Source organism: Durio zibethinus, chromosome 26 (genome assembly GCF_047325235.1).
Source record: "Durio zibethinus cultivar Kanyao isolate XHJ-2024 chromosome 26, ASM4732523v1, whole genome shotgun sequence".
NCBI lineage: Eukaryota > Viridiplantae > Streptophyta > Magnoliopsida > Malvales > Malvaceae > Durio > Durio zibethinus.
Genome location: NC_143187.1, coordinates 2,859,704 through 2,882,077, shown reverse-complemented (window position 1 = coordinate 2,882,077; position 22,374 = coordinate 2,859,704). Strand labels below are relative to the sequence as shown.

The 22,374-nt window shown below is 30.5% G+C and overlaps 2 protein-coding genes and 1 pseudogene across 2 annotated transcripts; all 3 read left to right on the top strand.

Moving 5' to 3' along the window:
- Positions 1–8,836: 8,836 nt before the first annotated feature.
- LOC149511120 (disease resistance protein UNI-like) lies at positions 8,837–9,506 on the top strand. The gene is made up of 2 exons (XM_089755105.1): positions 8,837–9,194; positions 9,247–9,506. The coding sequence occupies exons 1-2, from the start codon at positions 8,837–8,839 to the stop codon at positions 9,504–9,506; spliced, it is 618 nt and encodes a 205-aa protein (XP_089611231.1).
- A 214-nt stretch (positions 9,507–9,720) lies between these two features.
- LOC149511119 (putative disease resistance protein At1g61300 pseudogene) lies at positions 9,721–10,272 on the top strand (annotated as a pseudogene).
- A 24-nt stretch (positions 10,273–10,296) lies between these two features.
- LOC149511118 (disease resistance protein RPS5-like) lies at positions 10,297–11,082 on the top strand. Its single transcript, XM_089755104.1, has one exon. It carries the CDS (start codon positions 10,297–10,299, stop codon positions 11,080–11,082), a length of 786 nt encoding a protein of 261 aa, XP_089611230.1.
- Positions 11,083–22,374: the final 11,292 nt, after the last annotated feature.

Sequence of the window (22,374 nt, the reverse complement as noted above, 5' to 3'; positions counted from 1 at the left end):
AAATCATGTCTTTACTAAGAAGATAATAGAGCAAGTCCAAGTCCCCAACTTGTATAGTTTCAAGAAAAAAAAACTAAAAACAAAAGTGGTCGAGTCATTGGGGGACTTAATAGCTGATAAAAAAATAAATATGCTTAAGGAAAGGTTGTGAGCAGTGGAGAAAATTGGTTTTTATGGTTCCATGGATGTTGCTAGGCTCTATTTAGTTCTAGATGTCATTATTCTTTTTAAGTTTAAAGTATCAGAGTTCAAAAAATATAATGGTACAAAGTTTCAATGACCTAACTTAGTATATACTGCCAGAAAATGACTCTCTATACTAATAATGAAAAGCTGTTAATACACGTATTTTAAGATAACCTTATTAGCTCTACTGCTAGATAATATGTCTAGTTGAATAGGAACCACATTCACTCTTGAAGCGAGATAGCCCATGACTTCATCAATCAGTATTAGCATATAATAGATCTAGCTCTTGATCATCTTTCCTTGTAAAATATGAAGAAGAAGGCCACAAAATCTTTCAAAGAATATGCTTAGAGGTGAAAAGATATGACTGCCTAAGTTCAACTACCTCATACTAAGAAGAAAATCATTGTTCTATTTGTTAGTGCCTTGAAAGCTCCCTATTATGAGAAAATGATAGGAAATACAATGAAGAACTTTGCTGAAATGGTGATTTCATGAGAGATTAATGAAAATGCCATTAAAAGTGACAAGCTTAAGGAAGGCAAAATGACCAAGAAATAAGGGTTGCTTAAAAAGAAAGAAACTGAAACCTAAGCTATAAATTTTGATTGGCAACAATTCATAAGCTATGCTCCATATCCACCACCTATTCATCCTGTTTATTGCCCTTCAGTTAATAGTATTATGTAGGCCCCTTGCCAATAATATCCATAACTAGCTTACCCACCAACCAACTTTATAAATACCTACATATTGGTCTAGTCATATCATTACATCATCTTAAGGCTTAACAACCAAACAAGTGGTTTAAAAAGGCATAAAAACAACCAAAAAAAGGCCCACATTGATTCTATCCCCATGACTTACACTAAATTATTTTCAAAACTGGTTAAAAATGATTTGGTGCCTTTAGTTATTCTAGAACTATTGAAGTCACCTTATCCCAAATGGTATGTTTGATCTGAAAAGGCTTGGTGAGCTTTGATGAATCAATGAGGCCAAATGTTAATAAAAATCTTTCGTCTGATCACACGAAGGCATAATTTTGGAAAAGACAAGGTTGTTAAGGCTGGTTGGATGTTGCTTATCATTTTAGGATTTCTTTTAAAGTAATGTTAGGATTTTTTTATAATATTTCATTTTTTTATCATTTCAATAAAAGGTAAGTTGATGCATTTCATTACATTTTCTCTTTCATCCAAACCACTATTCTATGCTTTGCTATTTTTTAGTATTTTTTTCCCATCTCAAATTCCAAATGAAGAATGTTTAAACATGATAACAATAATTTTGAGATTTAATTTTGAAAACTCATTCACATTGATAAAGTTCAATCTATGGAGACTATTTGAGCAAAAAAAAAGTCAGCTGCTAATATATATAAAATAGATATGTCTTAAAGATATGTAGTCTTTTATAATGATCCATGAGTTTATCTTTGTTTAATAAATGGTTTTCAAAGAAAGCATTCATGTTTAAGATGAAAAATGATTGTCTTTATTTTATCATTTAAAAAACCATCTTTTGCTACCCCTTTTGAGCTTATTATGATTTTTTTTTAAAGAACCCCAACCAAGGATCATCCTCCATATTGGGGGACAAATTTTAGGAAAAACCTATTTGAAAAAGGAAAAAAGGTAAAAAAACACAAAAGGCCTCAAAGATAAAGAGTAAAAAAAAAGGGTAAAAAAATAACCATTCAAAAAAAAATGCCACAAATTATTTAGGAAAAAGTAATAAGAATCCTTTTGTGAGGAATAAAATGAATAAAAAAATAAAAAAAGTAGTGAAATGATATGGAATGGGGCAAAGTGCCAAGTTACATTAAATGATTAGAAATGATCCTTTGGTTTGAACCCTTTGAACATTGTTTTGAGCCTATTTCATCCATTTCTTTTATGACCCCTCACCATAACCTACATTGCAACCCTTAAAAGTTCATTTTGATTAAATATGAATACTCAAATTAAATGATCATGTATTAAGCTAAGGGATACTTGTAATGGAGTAATGAAATCATGCTATATTCTCTTGTTTTAGATGTTGATGTGTGGAAGATATCAATAATGAATGAAGTATAAAAATAAAATAAAATAAAAATAAAAAAGTAAAATATGAAAAAAATAAGAAATGTGAAAAAAATGAAAAAAAAAAAAGATAAAAGGAAAACTCAAATTAAAAACCCGAAAGGACGATTTAGATAGAAAAACATCTGAGCTGAGAGTTGGATCGACTGTTCAACATATGGAAGATCAATGTCATCCGAAGATTTTTCGAAGCTGAAACAAAGTTTGATAAGCTCAAAATGATTTTAAAAGTAAATGGAATGAGTTTGGATATTGTTGTACCATTCAAATACCATCCCTAGTGATATGCTTTTGTTCCTTTGCCTATTTATTTTTGTCCAGACTCGTTCTTTTATTGATTATCATTATCATAATTCACCTTATATTCTCTTATTTTTGCATCTCTAGAATAAATTAAGGAAATATATGATTGCATTATATTTATCATGATTTAAAATGATAATTAATGAATATAATATTCATAAAAGATTCCTACATTCCTTTAAAAAAAAATCCAGGATGATAGGGGCAAAAAAATGAAAAGACAGAAGAAACCTAAAAAGATTATTTGAAAGGACAAACAAAGTGGCCAATTGATGAATATGGTAATGGATTGGTCCACATAAACTATGAATTATGATCAAATGATGGAAATAATGTGGATCAGAGGATAAAATTTGTTCTAAAATTATTATTGCTAAAAAGCTAAAAGGGAAAATATAAGATGGTGGAGTCTTGAGAACTATATTACCATAATTAATTAGAATTTTACATTGTTGTTTGAACAATACATGTATATAATTTGGTGAATATTTGAATCTTGATTGGCCATACATTTGCATCATGTAGTGAACATTTGAATCATGATTTATAATATGGTATCTACATTATTATGAGAATTTGAATTGTTGTATGTCATTAAAAAAACATTTGCATCATAATCATGACATTCTTTAAATATAAAACTTTTGAATTTGATGAAAGATTGAGAATTTTCATAACAAGAAATTTTAAACTTTTTGAAGAAAGTTGTTTAAAATAAGATTGTGAATCCTTGAATGGAAAAATGTTTTATGAGGAAAAAGTTTAGAATTTTAAAAGTGGTGGAGCCTTTTTAATGAGCATTTTTAATGTTGAGAATGATTTGTAAGAACTTCGGACATAATCTGTAAAGTTCTCCAATGAGAATTTTTTAACTTTGGGTGTGAATTTATAGAATTTTAGTATGTGAAATTTAAAAATTTATCGAATGTGAATCTTTGAACTTGAATAAGAAATTTGGAGTTTTAAATGAGAATCTTGAAGTTTTTTATGTGAATCCCTAAAATTTATTGAATGTGAATCTTTGAGTTTTAAATGAGAATTTTTGAAATTTTGGATGTAAACCTTTGAATTTTTTGAATGTGAACCTTTGAATTTAGATGTGAAACTCTAAAATTCATCGAATGTAAATCTTTGAACTTGAATGATAAGCTTTGAAATTTTGGATGAAATCCTGAAGTTTTTAAATAAGGAATATCTGATGTGAAACACTAAAATTTTTTAATCAAAATCTTTGATATCTTAGAAATGAATCCCTAAAGTTTTTGAAATAAAAATCTTTAACTTTTTGGTGTGAATCTTTAGAATTTTAGAATATAAATCTTTAAACTTTGGATGTGAATTTCTCAAATGCAAAATTGAAAATCTTACGAATCTGAGTTCTTACTAATCTAAGTTCTTACAAATCTTTAAATTAAACTTTGGATGTGAATCTCTTAAATGCGAAACTGAAAATCTTACGAATTTTTTATCTTGAAGCTAAAAATTCTTGCAAATCTGAATTCTTATGAATCATTGTGTCTTGCAAACTTGAAAGTTTTTATGAATCTGAATTCTTGCAAAATTAAAATTTTGAGAATCAAATTCTTGCAAACTTGAAATCCTTGAAAATGAAAGTTCTTGCGAATCTGAAAAATCTTACAAAATTGAAAATTCTTACGAACCTTTGAACTTTATGAATCTTTGAATTACGAACCTTTGAATTTCAAAATAGTGATTCTTTGAACTCAAATTGTGAATCGTTGAGTTTCAACTTGCATTATTAATTGTTGGATTGTGAAGTTCTTGAATATTTCAAATTATGAATCTTTGGAGTTTTGAAATTTTGTAATTGTTGTTAAGCTACACCCGGACATAATGGATATCTATATCTTTGCACAATTTTTATTTTATAGAAAATGAGCAAAGAAAGGCAGCTATAAACATTACATTTTGTCCAAGGTTTAAAATTCATTTTATTTATCTTTTCAATGAAAAAAAAAGGAATCATAATTAGCTAAAAGATTGACCGGTGATGAGGTTGAGTTGAACTGCTATCCTCAGATGATAATTCAATATAAATGGAAAAGATTTTTATTCAGTTTCAATCTGGTAAAAAGATAAACACAATTTGAAGATTTTCATTACAGGTGAAACTCTATTCAAGTGAGGGAACTATATTATAAAAAGATATGCAAGCACACACAAAAGAGGACGTGACAGTACACTGAGCAAAAATCATAGAAATCACATAAAGATTAGGGAGAAAAATACATAAATAAAAAAGAGAGAGCAAAACAATTAAGGAAGTGCAAAATAGTTTCTGGTATTGGAAATTTTTGTTTTATTTTGTATATAAGTTTTCTAGGAAAATGGAGAGACACAAAAAAATCAGAGGCAAAAATAAAAAAGGCAATCAAGTCCAAATTTTTTAGAAAACTTTTTGGCAGAGGTTTTGTTTTAATTTTAAAAGAGTTTGATTCTTTCCTACAGGCGAGCGAAGCCACACGTTGTAGCTCCAGTCAAGCCGTTTCTTTATTTTTGTATTTCATTTTATTTTTGGTTTTATTTATTTATTTTTGTTTCATATTTTTGTTTTATTTATTTATATTCTGCATGATTAAATTTTAAGAAAATTAGAAAAAAAATTATAAAAATAAAACTTTAATAGAATTTGAAAAATAAGTAATAATTATTCGATGATGGAAATTTTTGAAATTACAAATGGTTAATTTCTATAAAATTTCTATGTGAAAAATTTTTTCTAGATTTGACCCAAATAGAGGAGAATTTAGATAAAAATTTAATAAACAATAATTGATATTTATTTTCAATTTAAAAAAATAATAAAAATATAAATTTAATAAAATTTAGGAATTGAATAAACAACACCCAATTATGAGATTATTTAAAGTTTCAAATGATAAATTTTTTAAGAAATCTCTAGGTAAAGAATTTATCTAAATTTAACCCAAATGGTGAAATAATTTAAATGAAATTTTAATAAAGTGATAGTATTCTTTCTCAAATAAATATTAAAATATAAATTAAAATTTTGGGCAAAAATATTTGACAATTATCCAAGGATGAAATCTTAAGAAAATCACAAATGATTGAATTTTCATAAGATTTCTACGTGACAAGTTTCTAAATTCATCCCAAATGATGCAAAAATTTAAATGAAACTTCAAAAAAATACTTGTCATATTATTTTCTTTCCAAAATTAAGGAACTAACAAGAGTTTAAATTTTAAATAGATCCACATGGTGGAAAATTTATAAATGAAACTTGAAGAAAATTTTTCTAAATAGACCCAAATGGTGAAAAATTTAGAAATAGAAATAAAAATAAAAAAAATAAATTTCAATGATAAAATTCTTAGTAATAGCAAATAGATGATCATCTAAAAGATTTCTAGATAAGAAAATATTTATAACTGTGACCCAAATGGTGAAAGGATTAGATATATTTTTGACAAAAAAAATTAATAAAGAAATTGATTAAGTTTTCCAACGACAGAGCCTCTTCAAGAAAACAAATGGAATTCTTGAATAATCTTGAGGTGATAAAGTATTTTTAATAATTTTACTAGATTAATTGAAAAATCTTAGAAATCATTTTCAATATTTAAATATTAAAATAAAGATCATTAGAAGAAAGATAATTGTTAGGATAGTTTAAAATTAAATGGTACCATCTTAGATGGGCATTATAGGGGTGTTATAATCTTCTCCACACATAATCAAACTTTCGAACTTAATTCTGTTCAAAAAGTCAAAATCTATTCTTTAAAAACTCTTAGTCAAGCTTAGGAGCTCTTTAAAATGATAGATTCATTAGGTAACCAATCACATCTTATTAAGTTTAGCTATAGATTTATGGATCTATACGTTATGACAGTAACCATTGTTAGTGGTTTGATAAAAATTTGGTAACTTTAATACAATTTTGATAACTTTTGAAAAAAAAACATTATTGTACATGAATAATAATATTAAGGCTAAAATACTAAAAAAGCACTTGAACTTTATCACTTTACTTAAATAAATCTTTATACTTTTATTATACTCAAATAAACCCTTATTTTTTTTATTATATCCAAATAAGCCCTTGTTTCAAATAAAATATTAATTTATGTTAAGGGTTTATTTGAGTACAAATTAAACATTAAAGATTTATTTGGATACAAATTAAAGTTTAAAAAATTATTTGGGTGTAAAATAAAAGTTAAAAACTTATTTGAGTGTAATAAAAATATAAGAATTTATTTAAATAAAATGATAAATTTTATGGATTTTTTATTATTTTAACCTAATATTAATAATTTTTTTGACAATGAATAAAGTTCAAAGGCTTAAAATATACAAGTCATGAACTCAGATATTCTTTTTCTAGGTTAAAGCTAAGGAATCTCAAGTCCCCTAACAACTTTTTATGTACCAAATTAAAAGCAAAAGTCATTAATCCTTTCTCCCAAAACCATAACAAGTTATACACAAGTCATATAAAATATTCCCTCATTCTTTCCTTCCATGTGCTCCCAATCAACAAGCATTGTCAAATATTCTTTTCTTCCAAATGCGCACAACCAACCGAACCAAACAAGTAACGTCAAATATTCTCTTCCATTTTCATGTTAAAAGCATTGTTCTTTGTTCTTTGTCTTAATTACTATTGGTTTTTGAAAAAAATAGATGTCGTCTTCCTTCTTTTAATTTGTTAATCAGACGAATCTTACATCGCCTCGGGACTTTCCCTTCTTTATATGTACCAAAGAGCCAAAATCATATTCCCTTTCTTCCAAACATTAATTGTTAACCAATTGCACAAGTCATGCATCCTCAAATATTTTCTTCCGTCTTGAAGATGCCCCTAATCAGTTAATTCAACTACTAATATAAAAAGTTTTTTTCCTTTTAAAAGTTTCTATTTGTTCTATATATATGTGAGTAGGGAGGGTATATGTGGATATCTCAAAAATTGAAAAAAAAATTGGTTTAAGGTATTTTTGTCAAACACTTTTTCTATTAATAAAATTGAGAAATTCATCAATATTTTTATATAATTTTGAAACAATATCCGATATTGATTCTAGACAATGTATGATTTGAATTTAGAAACTTAAAATATTTCTTTGATATATATCATTATTAAAGTTTAGTCTGATCTTTATAACTTTTTTAATTTTTTTTCTTTAAAATTTTCTAATTGTTTCTTTCAAAAAAAAATTCTAATTGCTATTCTCATAAACAAAAATTAAAATCAAATCAAATGTAAATCAATTATATACCCATCATCAATAATTAACATTTTGTGATTTATTGAATACATTATTTAAACACTTCAATTGGATTTCATAAATTTATATATAATCCAAAATTCAATGAAGTTGGAAATTAAACATGTAGTCTCTTAATATACGAATGTTATTATATAGAATATTTCACCAACAATTATTGTAACACCCTTAATCAATCATAACTAAAAATTAAGTGGGATTTATAAAAATTTTATTTGAAACTAGAAGTGAACTTTTATATAATTTTTTTATTGTAATTGAACAATTATAATAAAAAAATTATAGGTGACATATTCTCATGTAACTAAGTATTTATTCAAAGGAAAGGTAAAAGTACAATGCGTATTGTTACTCATTAATTTATAAGTAATAGACTCGTAGTGAGGGAGTGGTTCTTAGGATACTATTTAGATCATGGCTTTAAAGCTGAAGCATGGAACTTGGTATCTACTGAAGAGACCATTATCAGTCGGTCGTATAGTTAAGAGGAGGAAGATATCTTCACTTTGTGCGTTTAAAATTTTGATTGAGTCAATGTTTAATTAATAAAATTAATTTAAAATATTATAAATAAATTTATAAATTATATAAATATTTTTGTAATTATATAAACTAAAAATTATCATTCATCCTCCTTCTTTAATCATATCTCATTTCCACTTCCCATTCCATATCCCTCCTCTGTATGTATGCATACATGTGCGTGTGAGATTTAGACCAAGCTCAATCTTCGTAGCAGGGTAGATCTTTTGATTCGTTTTTCTTCCTGAAACCGTGTCTTCATTATCTGCTATTGAAATTGCAAGCCTAGTCTTAGAGGAAATCTCTTGTTTGTGGGATTGCAGCGAAAGAAAAAGAGAGTAACTTATCTCGATCTGTCATCTCGAAAGGCGTATAAGATCTTTGAAAAGAGACACAGAAAAGCTTAGGCAGCAAAGGAACGATGTGAAGAAAAGAGTAGAAATTGCTGAGCGGCAACAAATGCGGCGTAGGGAGCAAGTCCAAGGATGGTTACGGAGAGTCGAAGAACTAGAAGCTGAACTTGACATGGTTTTAAGGGAAGGAGAAAGGGAGACTCAGCAAAGATGTTTCTGCAACTTTTCTCCCAAAAGATTGAAGTCTCGTTACAAACTCGGGAAGCTTGTAGCAGAAAAATTGGAAGTTATTTCTGAGTTGAGGACAGAGGGAAGTTTTGTTGATGTGGCTGACATGTTGCCCTCGCCCTTGGTGGATGAAATGCCCCTCGAGGACACTGTCGGCATGGATTCAAATTTCAGGGAAGTTTGGAGCTACCTTTGTGATCAACGAGTGGGAATCATTGGAATATATGGTATGGGAGGTGTGGGCAAAACCACCCTATTGAGTAAAATCAACAATGAACTAATTGGCAGAGTTGGTCAAGATTATTGTGGATATTTGGGACGTGGTGTCAAGGGATCCAAACATGCAGAAGGTGCAGGCTCAAATTGGCCGAAAACTAGGCTTCCCTGATGACAGATGGAGTAGGAAGCGCGAAGGAGAGACAAAAAATTCCATCTTCAGGGCGTTGAAAACGAAAAGATTTGTGCTATTGTTAGATGATGTGTGGGAGCTTTTTGATCTTTTAAATGCTGGGGTACCACTTCCAAGTGAACAAAACAAGGCCAAGTAGTTCTCACTACACGTCAAGAGGATGTGTGCGATCTCATGCATGCACAAACGAAGTTAAAACTGAATTGTTTAGCATGGAGGGAAGCATGGGGATTTTTTCAAAGCAAGGTGGGAGAAGAAATCCAACGGTTGGAGCCAGCCATACCCAAACTAGCAGAAACGATTGTAAACGAATGTAGCGGTTGCCGCTTGCACTCATCACTGTTGGACAAGCCATGCGTAGCAGAAGAACCATTGAAGAATGGCGTCATGCGGCCACCACGTTGAGGAAATCTGCTGCTGAATTCACTAGTATGGAGAAAAAGGTACTTTCTCTACTAGAGTTCAGCTTTGATAGCTTACCAGATGATACAACTAAATCTTGCTTCTTGTATTGCGCACTGTATCCTGAAGATTTTCATCTGGATAAAATGAATCTTATAAATGCTTGGGCTGGAGAAGGTTTTTTGGATCAAAGTGACTATCTAACTGAAGCTTATGATAAGGGGCACCATATTATACGGACCTTAATGCTGGCATGCTTGCTGGAAAGTGGTGAACGAATCGGAGATAATTACATTAAAATGCATGACATGATTCGGGACATGGCACCGTGGATAATTTCAGATAAGGGAGCTACGAAGGGGAATTTTTTGGTGCAAGTGGATGTCAAATTGACCAAAGCACCTGCAATCTCAGAGTGGGAAAAGGCTGAAATAATATCACTCATGAACAATTCTATTGATCAACTAACAGCAACACCTAGGTGCCTCAATCTGTTGACTTAGAATCTTCGATGTAATGCTTTGACAATGATATCAGATAGCTTCTTTGATTTTGTGCCTTCTCTTAAACTGCTAGACCTATTTCACAATAAAAGTTTAGAAGAGTTGCCCATAAGCTTTTTTGAGTTGGTCTCCTTGCAACATCTTGACCTTTCTTTTACAGGGGTTAGAGTTTTGTTTATGGAGTTCAGGAAATTAACGAAGCTGAAATTTTTATATGTGAATGATATGGAAAAACTTCAGATTCTTCCACAACAGGTTCTATCAAATCTCTCAATGTTGCAAAGATTGGACTTGTTCCATTCTGGTATCTCAGATCAACAAGAGGACGGTAATGTCTTTTCTGGTGGTAATGAACTGTTGATGGATGAACTGGACTGCTTACCGAACCTGCAAGCCTTAAGTTTCACTGTGAAAAGCGAACATGCGCCTCAAAAATTTTTGAGGTCAGACAAATTACAGAACTGCACATATGACCTAGACATTGAGTTGTGCAGAGGCACCGCTATTCTGCTACTTCCGAAAGATATGAGCTTATCATGGGTTCAAATCTGTAACCGCAGTGATTTGGAAGAATTGGCTATTGACTGGTTGTTGGAGGAGGAGGAGGGGCAAGAAATGGTGCTTGACAATCCATGCAACAACAGGAATTTAAGGGCGAGTTGTTTTATTCACCTTAGTTCCCTCATAATCAAGAAGTGTAAAGTTCTTCTGCATCTGAATTGGCTTATGTGTGTCCGAAACCTCAACTCTCTAGAAATTGCGAATTGTGAAGCAATGAAAAACCTTATAAGCGATGCTGATGGGAGTTGAAATAACAGAGGAAAGTTGGGTTTTCCGCCATCTTCAGACGTTACATCTTCATGATCTGCCCCAACTGGAGAGCACTTGTAGTCATCCTTTTCCTTTCTATCTCTGCGTCAAATCCATGTGTTTGACTGCCCAAAGCTCAAGAAACTCCCATTTCATGCCAACAGCGCCAAGGACAAACTATATATTATTTCAGGACAGGAAGCATGGTGGAATGGACTACAATGGGAAGACATGACCCTAAAATCTACTTTCTCCCCTTTCTTCCGCAACACTGATGCTCCAGCCGGATAGTTGGGAGGTACTAGACAGCTAAAAAAAATTGCCTTTTTCTATTTTTTGTAGTTCAACTGTTCCTTAATCTGAATTCTGAATAAATTGAACTTCAAGTATATATGCTCGTTATGTAGGTGTGATCAATAATGGCTTTGTTGAAGTGATCCATGATTCGGTGCAAGGAAAAATAGAGAGTTTGGATGGGAGCTTTTCATCTAATCATAATTGCAGTCCGTAATGCATATACACGGCTGCTCATTCCCTTAGGCTTGGAAGCAATTTGCTTTAAGTTGACTAGAGAGTTATGGATAATTATTTTCTGTTATTTGATCAGTGCGTCCTACAATAATTCCTTCAACCTGCTGTGTTTGGGCCATAGCTCTGGTTTGCATCTGTTAATTACTTGTTTACAGGGAGTGATGTAATGGCCTGATCTGTCAACTTGGGTCTGTCTTAAATGTATTTCTTGGGTTTTGAGGATGGTGTTGGCTTCTTTCCTTTTATTTAACTTCGTTATGTTGTAATTTTCTGTAACCAGAATAAATAATTCCATGTCATCTTGAATTATTTTTTAAAAAACTAAGTCAATTGAAATTTTAAATGGAAATAATTATAATAATTGCATTTAAATTTTTAAAATTTATATGAAATCAAAATAATTAAATGCAGAATAGTGACAATGGATTAAGATTTCCTCTATGTCAAAAAAATGGACCATTTACATTCGATTATTTCTTTTTTAATCAAAAGCTTTGATTTTTACATAAGAATATAAGATGTTCAAAATTTTTGGGTTCCATTTAAAACTTTCAAACAGGCTTGAATTAGTGCAGAAATCAGCTGTAATTCCCAACTTCATATCTCAAACCTATAAATGGTGGTAATTTATTCAGTTTTCATGACCAAGAAAATAACAGAAAACTTGTTCCAAGTCCTTGAATTTTCACGCACGTACAGTTTTATTTGATTATTAAGGGTGAGTGACAGAAGCTACGATGAGAATTAGTTTGACAAGAGTTTTAACAATGCTGATGATGTCAATTATGCTTGTGCTAGCTGTGGCACTGGAAGAAGATTTTCCAGGCCTCGATAATGCTGCTGAAAATATTCTTCCTTTGGATGCTGCCATTGCCATGCCTACTGAAACCCCACATTCTCCAGGAGCCCATTCGCCCTCAGCAATCCCTTTGGCTCCAGGTTTGGCCCCAGATCAGTCCCCTTCAACCCCAGCAACCACTTTGACACCTTACACGTAACAGTCCTTCGGCACCAACAACACCTTTACCCCCTCATCGCCCCACCTTCAACAACCCTATTGCCCACCAACATACCCTTTGCCTCCGTCAACCCCTTTATTACCTCCTGAAACTCCCTTGCCTCCCACAATCACTATGCCTCCAGAAGGCATGACATGTGAGGACAAGTGTGCTATGAATTGTTCTAAAAATATCATTGAATTCCTCTATCAGATATGTTTCAAAATCTGCAATCTTAAATACCAGATCATTCAATCAGAGTTCATCTACAATTGTACTAATAATTGTGCTCAATCCATTCCCACCAGTTTTGCATCCGGTACGAAACTTCCCTACCTCTTTAATCAATTGTCTCTTTATACCTTATGTCTTTTCCTTTAAAATTATTATTTATCACAATTTTGCTGGTTCCTATAATTATCCTATGATTCTGACAATGGGTGTTCCTGATTTTTCAGATGAAGGGCAAATGGATAGCTAGGTGAATTCCTGCTATCAGAAGTGCAGCAACCATAACTAGGCGTTCCTTGTTAAAATTTCCTCTATATATATAGCCTGTGATGAACTTAATCGTCCAGAGATATGTTTTGAGTTGAGAATAAATGAATAAATTAATTGAATTTTTTGTTGTTCAATCGAAGGTTTGAAATTTCTTGGATCATTCTCTCATTTATTGTGATTGAAATTTTGAAAAAAATGTAGATTCGTAAGATATTGTTAAAAAATTTATAGCCCAAGTATCTTCACAAAAAAAATCGTAAGTATTTTCTTAGAAAACGATTATGGTACAAACTAATAAATTGATCAAAATTTTAAAATTTTTGGAATTCTCCATCTCTTTTCTTTTTTCTCTTTTCATTTGCTAAAATAAAATAATAGAAATTAAATGGCATTAAGCCTTTATGATAATTATGGAACTCAACCATACGAATTAAAGTTATCTTTTTAGTGAATGAATAAATGAATGGTTGGGATTTATACTTTTTCTTAACGGATTTGATAATTGAATTACTATAAAATATATCACTAGGTACCTACAAAATAAATAATTAGATATTATTTTAACTCAAACTTTAGCATTGGTAATTTAATTCGTTTATGCATCATTCAACTATTATTATTAGGCCACGTATACATGTGTCAATATTTAAAAATACTAAAAGATTAAGAAAAGGCTCCACATGGAAGCCATGTGACATCCACATGGCACATCCAAGAATTAACTGATTTTGGATAGGATTTTTACCACTTTAGCAAAACACATAAAATTTAGTTTTAATATGATTGAAAGGAGTATTGATGGATTTATGTTTGAGTTTGGTTACGATTGAGTTAACTATGTTTGAGTTTGAGTTAACATTACATGATTTGAAAATTCAAATTGTAAATTGTATTTTTTTTTCTTCAAATACTAATTGATACATTTTGTGAAAATTAAGCTGTCAAATATATAATTAACTCAAAATAGCAATGTTAAAATAAACTAATGCATGAGAATCTAATCCCAAGACCATATATAAAGAAATTACTGTCAAATCATAAGACAAAATCAAACATTTACATGTAAATCCAAATAGTTCAAAGAAATTAATTAATTACAAAAGTTTCTTTCTTTATTTTTCTTTACTTGGTAAGGGTTTAGGGACATTCTATCTTTGAAAAACAGCCGGATATGTATTATGTACAATACCATATTATAAACATAATATTAGGCTGTAAAACTGTATTAGGCTATAAATATGCAGCCGGATTGTTTTCCTTTCTAACAAATACATATATAGGATTAAATTACACAAAAAAATTTTATATTGTTTTTAATAATTGATTTTAATAGATTCAAAGATAAGATGAAATCATTTTTTCTCTTTTCATTTGGTCTCTCATTTCTTGGATTTACTGAAATTAATAATTAAAAAAGATAAAAAATTTTAATTTTATACTACCATAAATTGATCACTCTCATATATATATATATATATATCTGTATATATATATATATATTTATATTTGATACACTGCTAGTGTATAGATTCTACGCACTATCAATGAATAAGATGATGACATCTTATTAATGAAATAAATTAGATAATGCTACATCATTAATGAGTAAGTTTTTTAAAAAATATTAACTTTTATATATTTATTTTAAGGGTTAGTATTTGCTCATTAATAAGGTGATATCATCTAATTTACTGATAGTATATAAAATTTATATACTGACAATATATCAAATAAAAACTCTATATATATTCAGATTGTTTGAGCTTTTATAATTAATTAGCTTGTGACCCGTGCAATGCACGATATTTTATTTTTTATAAAATTATTTTAATTAATTAAATTTAATATGATAATATTATATTTCTTTTAACTAAATTTATATGTTGTTATTGTATTTAATTCAATCTGAAATCAAAATAAAAAAAAATTCTTCATACAAAATTTCTTTAAAAATTGGAAAGCCTATTTTGTCTTTATTTTTTCCAACAACCTATATATTAGGTTTGGTAACTTAAAATTAAAAGAATAAATTTGGATTTTAGTATAAAATGTGTGATAAAGAATGCAAAAATATAACATTAATTCATGATTGGACAATCACTTATTTAAAATAAATTATTTTAATTTTAATGAATTCATCAATCAAACATAAACATTAAGAGAATTTATAATCTAAAAAATATATGTTAAAATTAATTTTAAAATTTTTGTTTTAATATGTTAAAAAATCTAATAATTTGATTATAGTCAATCCATTGATATTTATGTTTGTCAATTAATCACTAAATAATAAAATTAAAAGATTTTATTAGCAAGCATATTTATCTCATACCTGTACATATTACTTTTTCCCGTTGATATGTATATATATTTTAACATTATATTTGAGGCTAGATTATAAATATAAAATATTAGATAATATAAAATCAAATCAAAAGTACATAGTACTAATTTAATGTAGGATAAAATTTATCTAAATAAATTAATAAAATTTTTATAAAATGTATATAGTTATCAATTTAATAACTATATAATTTTCAAATTTTATAAGTTTTTTTTTAATGTCAAATAGTTGATAGATAATAATTTTTTAAAATATGTTTTTTTATGAATTTACTAATTGGAAGTAAAATAAATTATTTTCTCATAAGATAGAAAAGAAATCTTGTATTTAATATAGTATTGTAATATTAGAAAGATAATATATAAAATTAAAATTTGGTCTTTTGATAATAATTTAAATTTAAATTTGTTTTAGTACTAATTATTAAATGGTAATACATCAAAGCAAACTCCTATTCTTTGTGGTGTCAATGTTGAATGTTAAAAGTTAAGAATAAAATTTAATTTTGAGTAATTTAAGGTAAACAATAATGAAAAATTAAATTTTAATTACAACTTGAATTGTAACTTATTCATAAAAGGCAAAAGCACTGGCTACTTATAAGGAAATGATTGTAATATTATATTTATTGTATAAATCATTCAAATAAATTAATTCTTAACTTTTAATCCTTTAAGAGGTTTAAATCCTCATTTAAGTTTGCTTTGTCAATAACACTTGATTTGATCAATGCTAACACTATTTGAAAACTTGATTTTTACTTTAATTTTCAAAAAACAAATTTACTTGTCATAACGTCTAGATCCGGAGATCTATCGTTAGACATTGACTTTAGGGAGTCGCCACCAATCTTTTTTATCTAGGTGTGATTGGCCACCTAAGGAATCTGTCCTTTTAGGGAACACCTAAGTTTAAGAGTCCCTAAAAGAATAGGTTCAGGTCTACTAACCAGAATAGGATTCGAGAGTTCGGTTACGTATGAGGAAGGTTATAGCACCCTCACAACGCCCATCAAAAGATGGTACCAGCTTAAATTTGTGTTATCCAATGAGCCTTAAAATTTTACCAAGTAATTAATTATTGAAAATTATTCTCAATTAACTCTAATACTTTTAGCAAAAAATTGAGAAAATTCCCCACCTCAAGAGTATGCAAGAAAAACTACCGTTTCACTTGCAGAGGCTCCGTCGTCGGATTATTTAAAGAAAAATCAAAATAAAAATAAAAAGAAAAAAAATGATTGTTCTTGTGCAGGGAAAATTGATATTTTCAACTTTTCCCCAAAAATCTCTTTTTTTGAAAATTTATTTTTAAGAAAAATTGATACTTTCAACTTTTCCCCAAAAATATTTTTTGCAAATTTTGATTTTCAAGGAAAATTGATACTTTCAACTTTTCCTCAAAAACCCTTTTTTTGAAATTTTATTTTCAAGGAAAATTGATACTTTCAACTTTTCCCTAAAAATATTTTTCGAAAATTTTGATTTTTAAGAAAAATTGATACTTTCAACTTTTCTCCAAAAATATTTTTTTGATTTTTATTTAAAGAAAATAGAACAAAATAAAAGTGAAAATAAATAAAGATAAAAAAAATAAAGAAAAGTAAAAAAAAAATAAAAATAAGATAAAGATAAAAAAATATTAAATAAATCTAATCTAATAAAAAAATAAAACAAATAAATTAAAAAAATTCCAAAAAAAAAAAAACCTGGAGTGGCTCGGCTATCGGCTCGGCTCAAGAAAGAGAAACGGCTCGGGGGGTGGCTTAGGAAGCTCGGCTCAGCTCGGAAGGGGGCAGGTACGCGCGGGTCAGGAAGCGGGTCGACGCTTGGGTCGGGTCGGATTTCGACAAAACACGCGGATCCTCTGGGTCACTTAAAGCCAAAACGACGTCATTTTAGGAGGGTATAAAAGGCAGTTCCCTTCGTTTTTCGACAGAAGCCTTCTCCCCTCTCTCTCTTCTTCCCTTTTTCTCTCTCTTCTCTCTAAAAGCTGAAGAACTCCGGTGGAATATTCATCGGATTCTGGAAAATGTCACCGAAATTTGGAAAATTTCACCGGAAGTTGGTCGGAAGATCACCGATTTCTGGGATTCCTCTCCAGAAACTGGGCAGGTCGCCAAAAACTTTAAGTTTGGCTAGAATTTTCGCCGAAAAATTCAAACTTAGCCAAAAAATTCACCGGAATCTGGAATTTCCAGAAATTCCCAGAAAAAAATCGCCAAAAAGCTTCAAAAAATTCTTCTCACTCCCAGAACACTCCTAAACCTTTTCTTAGCTCTCTATACGCCCCTATTCTCTCAATCAGTAACTCTTACTTACTGTTTTTTATGTCTGTCCTTCATTCTGTTTCAGGAGGTCCCTTTTATAGGGATTGATCAGGAGTTCCTGATCAATCCCAATTCCTCCTTGGACGGGAATTCAATCTTTGAATTCAATCTCGACACTTCTGATTGAATTCCCATTCACAATGAGATTCTTCAACTTTCAATCATAGCCATCAAAAAAAGAAAACAAAAAATAATAATAATAATAATAATAATAATAATAATAATAATAATAATAATAAGATAACAACAAATAAGATAAACAGGAAAAAGAAAAAAAAATTATTAACAGATAATTAAAAATCTAAAAAAATATTACAAAAAAAATAATACATAAATTATAATATAATAATAAATATATAACTATATAAATAAAATACATATAAATATTAACAAAAAAAATAAATAAAGATATACATATATTAATACATAATAATAATAATAAATAATACAATACAAAAAAATAAAAATAATACAAGATAAAAATTGAATTGGGCTTACCCATTTGGGCTAGGCCCAATTGATCTGGGCCTGAACCCAATTTGGTGTCTACAGCTGCCCCTCTTTGCACATTTTTTGTGAAACAGAAATTGTGCAAAGACGTAGACACCTAATCAAGGCTCAACTCAACATTGTCATTTTTTGTTTTTTTTTTGTGTTTTTTTTTGTTTTTTGTTTTTTTGTTTTTTTTTTTTTTGCCCTTTTTTCTTTTTTTCTCTTTCTTTTTGTTTTTTAATTTTGATCAAAGCTCCTCTAAACAGAGGTTCAATGACTTCGAGAAACATAAACAAAGCTCCTCTAAATAGAGGCAACCCTTTTTTGTTTTTTTTTTTGTTTTTTTTCTTTAAAAGCTCCTCTAAACAGAGGCACCACGACTTTGGAAAGTAAATTGCTCCTCTAAACAGAGGCACCATGACTTTGAAAAATAAATTGCTCCTCTGTTTAGAGGCACCACGACTTTGGAAAGCAAATTGCTCCTCTAAACAGAGGCACCACGACTTTGAAAAGTAAATTGCTCCTCTAAACAGAGGCAACGGAACTTTGAAGAAAGTAAATTGCTCCTTGACAATCATGTCCAAAGGAGTTGAAAGTTGTGTTTGAAGAAATTTCAAGAGATTATGCCCAAAGGTCTTATAAATTAACCCTGATACCAAAAGACATCCTATTTCAAGGATTAGGAACTTACCTGACAAGTTTCTTCTCAAACTTGCAAAATATCTTCATATCTGTCTTCTCTATGTAGGATGTTGAAACACCACTGCTTCTTGAATTCATACACTATACTTTCCTGAAAGTAGTGTATGCTATGCAAATGCATATGAATTTCAATGCATGCTATGCAAATGTTGGCCAAATAATTCCTATTCAATGTATGGTACTCCAGTTTCTCAAGCTCTTTTTTCTTTCTTGGGTGTCAAGCCCTTTGATTCTTCAAGGATCCAATTACACTGCTCTTCTAGGATCGAACCAGTGTAGCTCTTAATTTTCTCTTCCACTCACATTCTTCCTGTAACAAAAAATCTCTTCCCAGATTCAATGTCCTAATCAGGAACTGAACGTCTCGATTCTGCCTTTATCACTCTTGATTTATTCAATGTAATGTAAAGATCTTTTTATGTTGTTATTCATTCATCAATCATTATTTCAAACTCAAAAAGTAAGAATGCATTTGCACATTTCTTTCGTGGTGGGGTATTGAGAAGAAAGGAATATGAATGGTTGGGAAACAGTCATAAGAAAAAGGCATAAAGAAATGAAATAAAACTTTTCTTATTAGCAAATGTTGGCAATCTTTGGCCAAGAAAGAATTACAAGGATAGGTATGGGGACAAAGCCCAAAATGAACAATCAGATAATCATGATAACACATCTCAAAGTCTTTTCTGAAAACCCAACCCTCTGATGTATTTAACAACTTGGAACTCTTTCAAATTTGCTAGCCTCCATATCAGCGAGCTTTTAAATTCGATGCTGTATTCTCCTTATCTAAGCCGTCTTTTCAAGTTTTCAACTTAGACAAACCCCGTATGACTCAAACCGCCCTTTTGGGGTTTTCTCCTTGAGTCCTTCTTTTTCACTTTTTCTTTTTTCATTTTTTCATTTTTTCAATTTTTTCATTTTTTCATTTTTTCATTTTTTCATTTTTTTTCATTTTTTCATTTTTTTAAAGCATAGTATTTCTTCACAGCATCAGAATTTATAGGATGGGGTAAATCATTTCCATCCATCTCAGTTAGTATCAGTGCTCCACCCGAAAAAGTCCGTTTCACCACATACGACCCTTCCCAATTCGGAGTCCATTTTTCTTTACTATCATGTTGGATTGGGAGAATTCTTTTCAAGACCAACTCTTCTTCCCGAAAACAACGAGGTCGAATCTTCTTATCATGAGCCTTCATCATTCTCCTTTGATATAGTTGACCATGGCACAGTGCAGTCAATCTCTTCTCTTTTATGAAATTTAACTGCTCATAACGTTTTCGAATCCATTCAGCTTCTTTCAACTTGACTTCTTTTAAGACTCTCAAAGAGGGGATCTCTACTTCCACTGATAATACAGCCTCCATCCTATAAACCAAAGAAAACGGGGTTGCCCCAGTAGAAGTGCGAACTAACGTTCAATATGCATGCAATGCGAATGGCAACTTCTCATGCCAATCTTTGTAAGTCTCAGTCATTTTCTCCAAAATCCTCTTTATGTTCTTATTGGCTGCCTCAACTGCTCCATTCATTTTCGGACGGTATGGTACCGAGTTATGATGCTTGATCTTGTATTGAGCATATATTTCTTGCATCATCTTACTATTTAAATTCTTGACATTGTCTGAAATAATTCTCTCCGAAAGTTCATATCTACAGATGATCTCTTTCTTTATGAATTTACAAACCACGGAGCGTGTCACAATTGCATATGATGCTGCCTCTACCCATTTTGTGAAGTAATCTATCATCACAAAAATAAATCTGTGCCGGTTAGAAGCCTTTGGGGCGATTGGACCAATGACATCCATGCCCTACATTGAAAATGGCCATGGTGGTGTCATAACATGTAAAGCAGATGGTGGAGCATAGATCTTATCAGCATATATCTGACATTTATGGCATTTACGAGCATAATCAATGCAATCATTCTCCATTATCAACTAGTAATATCTCATTCTCATGATCTTTTTTGCCATCATATGTCTACTAGATGTGCTCCACATATTTCATCATGCACCTTTTTAATGATTTTCTTCATTTCAGTCTCATCTACACACCTCAATAATACTTTATCCTTGCTTCTTTTGTACAGGACATCTCCATCCAGGAAAAAACTCATAGCCAATCTTCGGATGACCCTTTTATCATTTTCTGTTGCATGAACTGGATACTGCTGATCCTTGACATACTATAAGATGTCATAATACCAAGGTTTTCCATCTTCTTCCCCCTCTACATTAGAACAATACGCTGGTATATCCTTAACATCTAACTTGATGGGCTGAATGTCCGTATTATCATTAATTCGAATCATTGCAGTCAGAGTAGCCAATGCATCAGCAATCACATTCTCTTCTCGAGGTAAGTGATCAAATTGGATATCTTCAAATTGTTTCGTCAGCTCTAGAATATACTTATGGTACGAAACGAGTTTTGAATCTCCCATCTCCCATTCTCCTTTCAATTGGTATATAACTAGAGCTGAGTTTTCAAACACTTTCAATGCTTTCACTCTTCTTTCTATAGCAGCTTGCAAGCCCATGACACACGTCTCATATTCAGCGATATTATTTGTGCAATTAAAATTTAACCTCGCTGTTATAGGACAGTATTGTTCTTCTGAAGAAATCAGAATTGTCCCAATTCCATTCCTCAAGGCATTAGCAGCTCCATCAAAGTAAATTCTCTAACATTTTTTTACGTGCTCCCTTTTCTTCGGTTGGGAAATAGTCATTAAGTTTTCATCAGAGAATTTCAGCTTCATCGGCTCATAGTCTTCAGTAGCACGATCTACAAGAAATTTTGCTATAGCACCTCTTTTTATTACTTTTTGGCTCACGTATATAATATCGTATTCCGAGAGCATTACTTGCCATCTAGCGATTCTCCCAGACAAAGAAGGCTTCTCGAAGATATACTTAATGGGATCCAGTTTTGCTATGAGCCACGTAGTATGATAGAGCATATACTGTCTGAGTCTTTTGGCATCCACGCTAATGCACAACACATTTTCTCCAGTGAAGAATACTTGGATTCATATTCCATAAATTTTTTACTCAGATAATAAATAGCTTTCTCATTTCGACTAGCCTCGTCTTGCTACCCTAGCACACATCCCATTGAATTTTTACATACAGTTAGGTACAAAATTAAAGGTTTTCCTGGAACAAGTGGCACCAATACTAGAGGGTTTGATAAATATTACTTAATTTTATCAAACGCCTCTTGACATTCTTCATTCCATTTTCCAGAATTATCTTTATGTAGAAGCTTAAAGATGGGATCACATTTGTAAGTAAGCTGAGAGATGAACCGAGAAATGTAGTTCAACCTCCCCAGAAAACCTCGAACTTCTTTTGGTGTGCTGGGAGGTGACAAATTCTGGATGG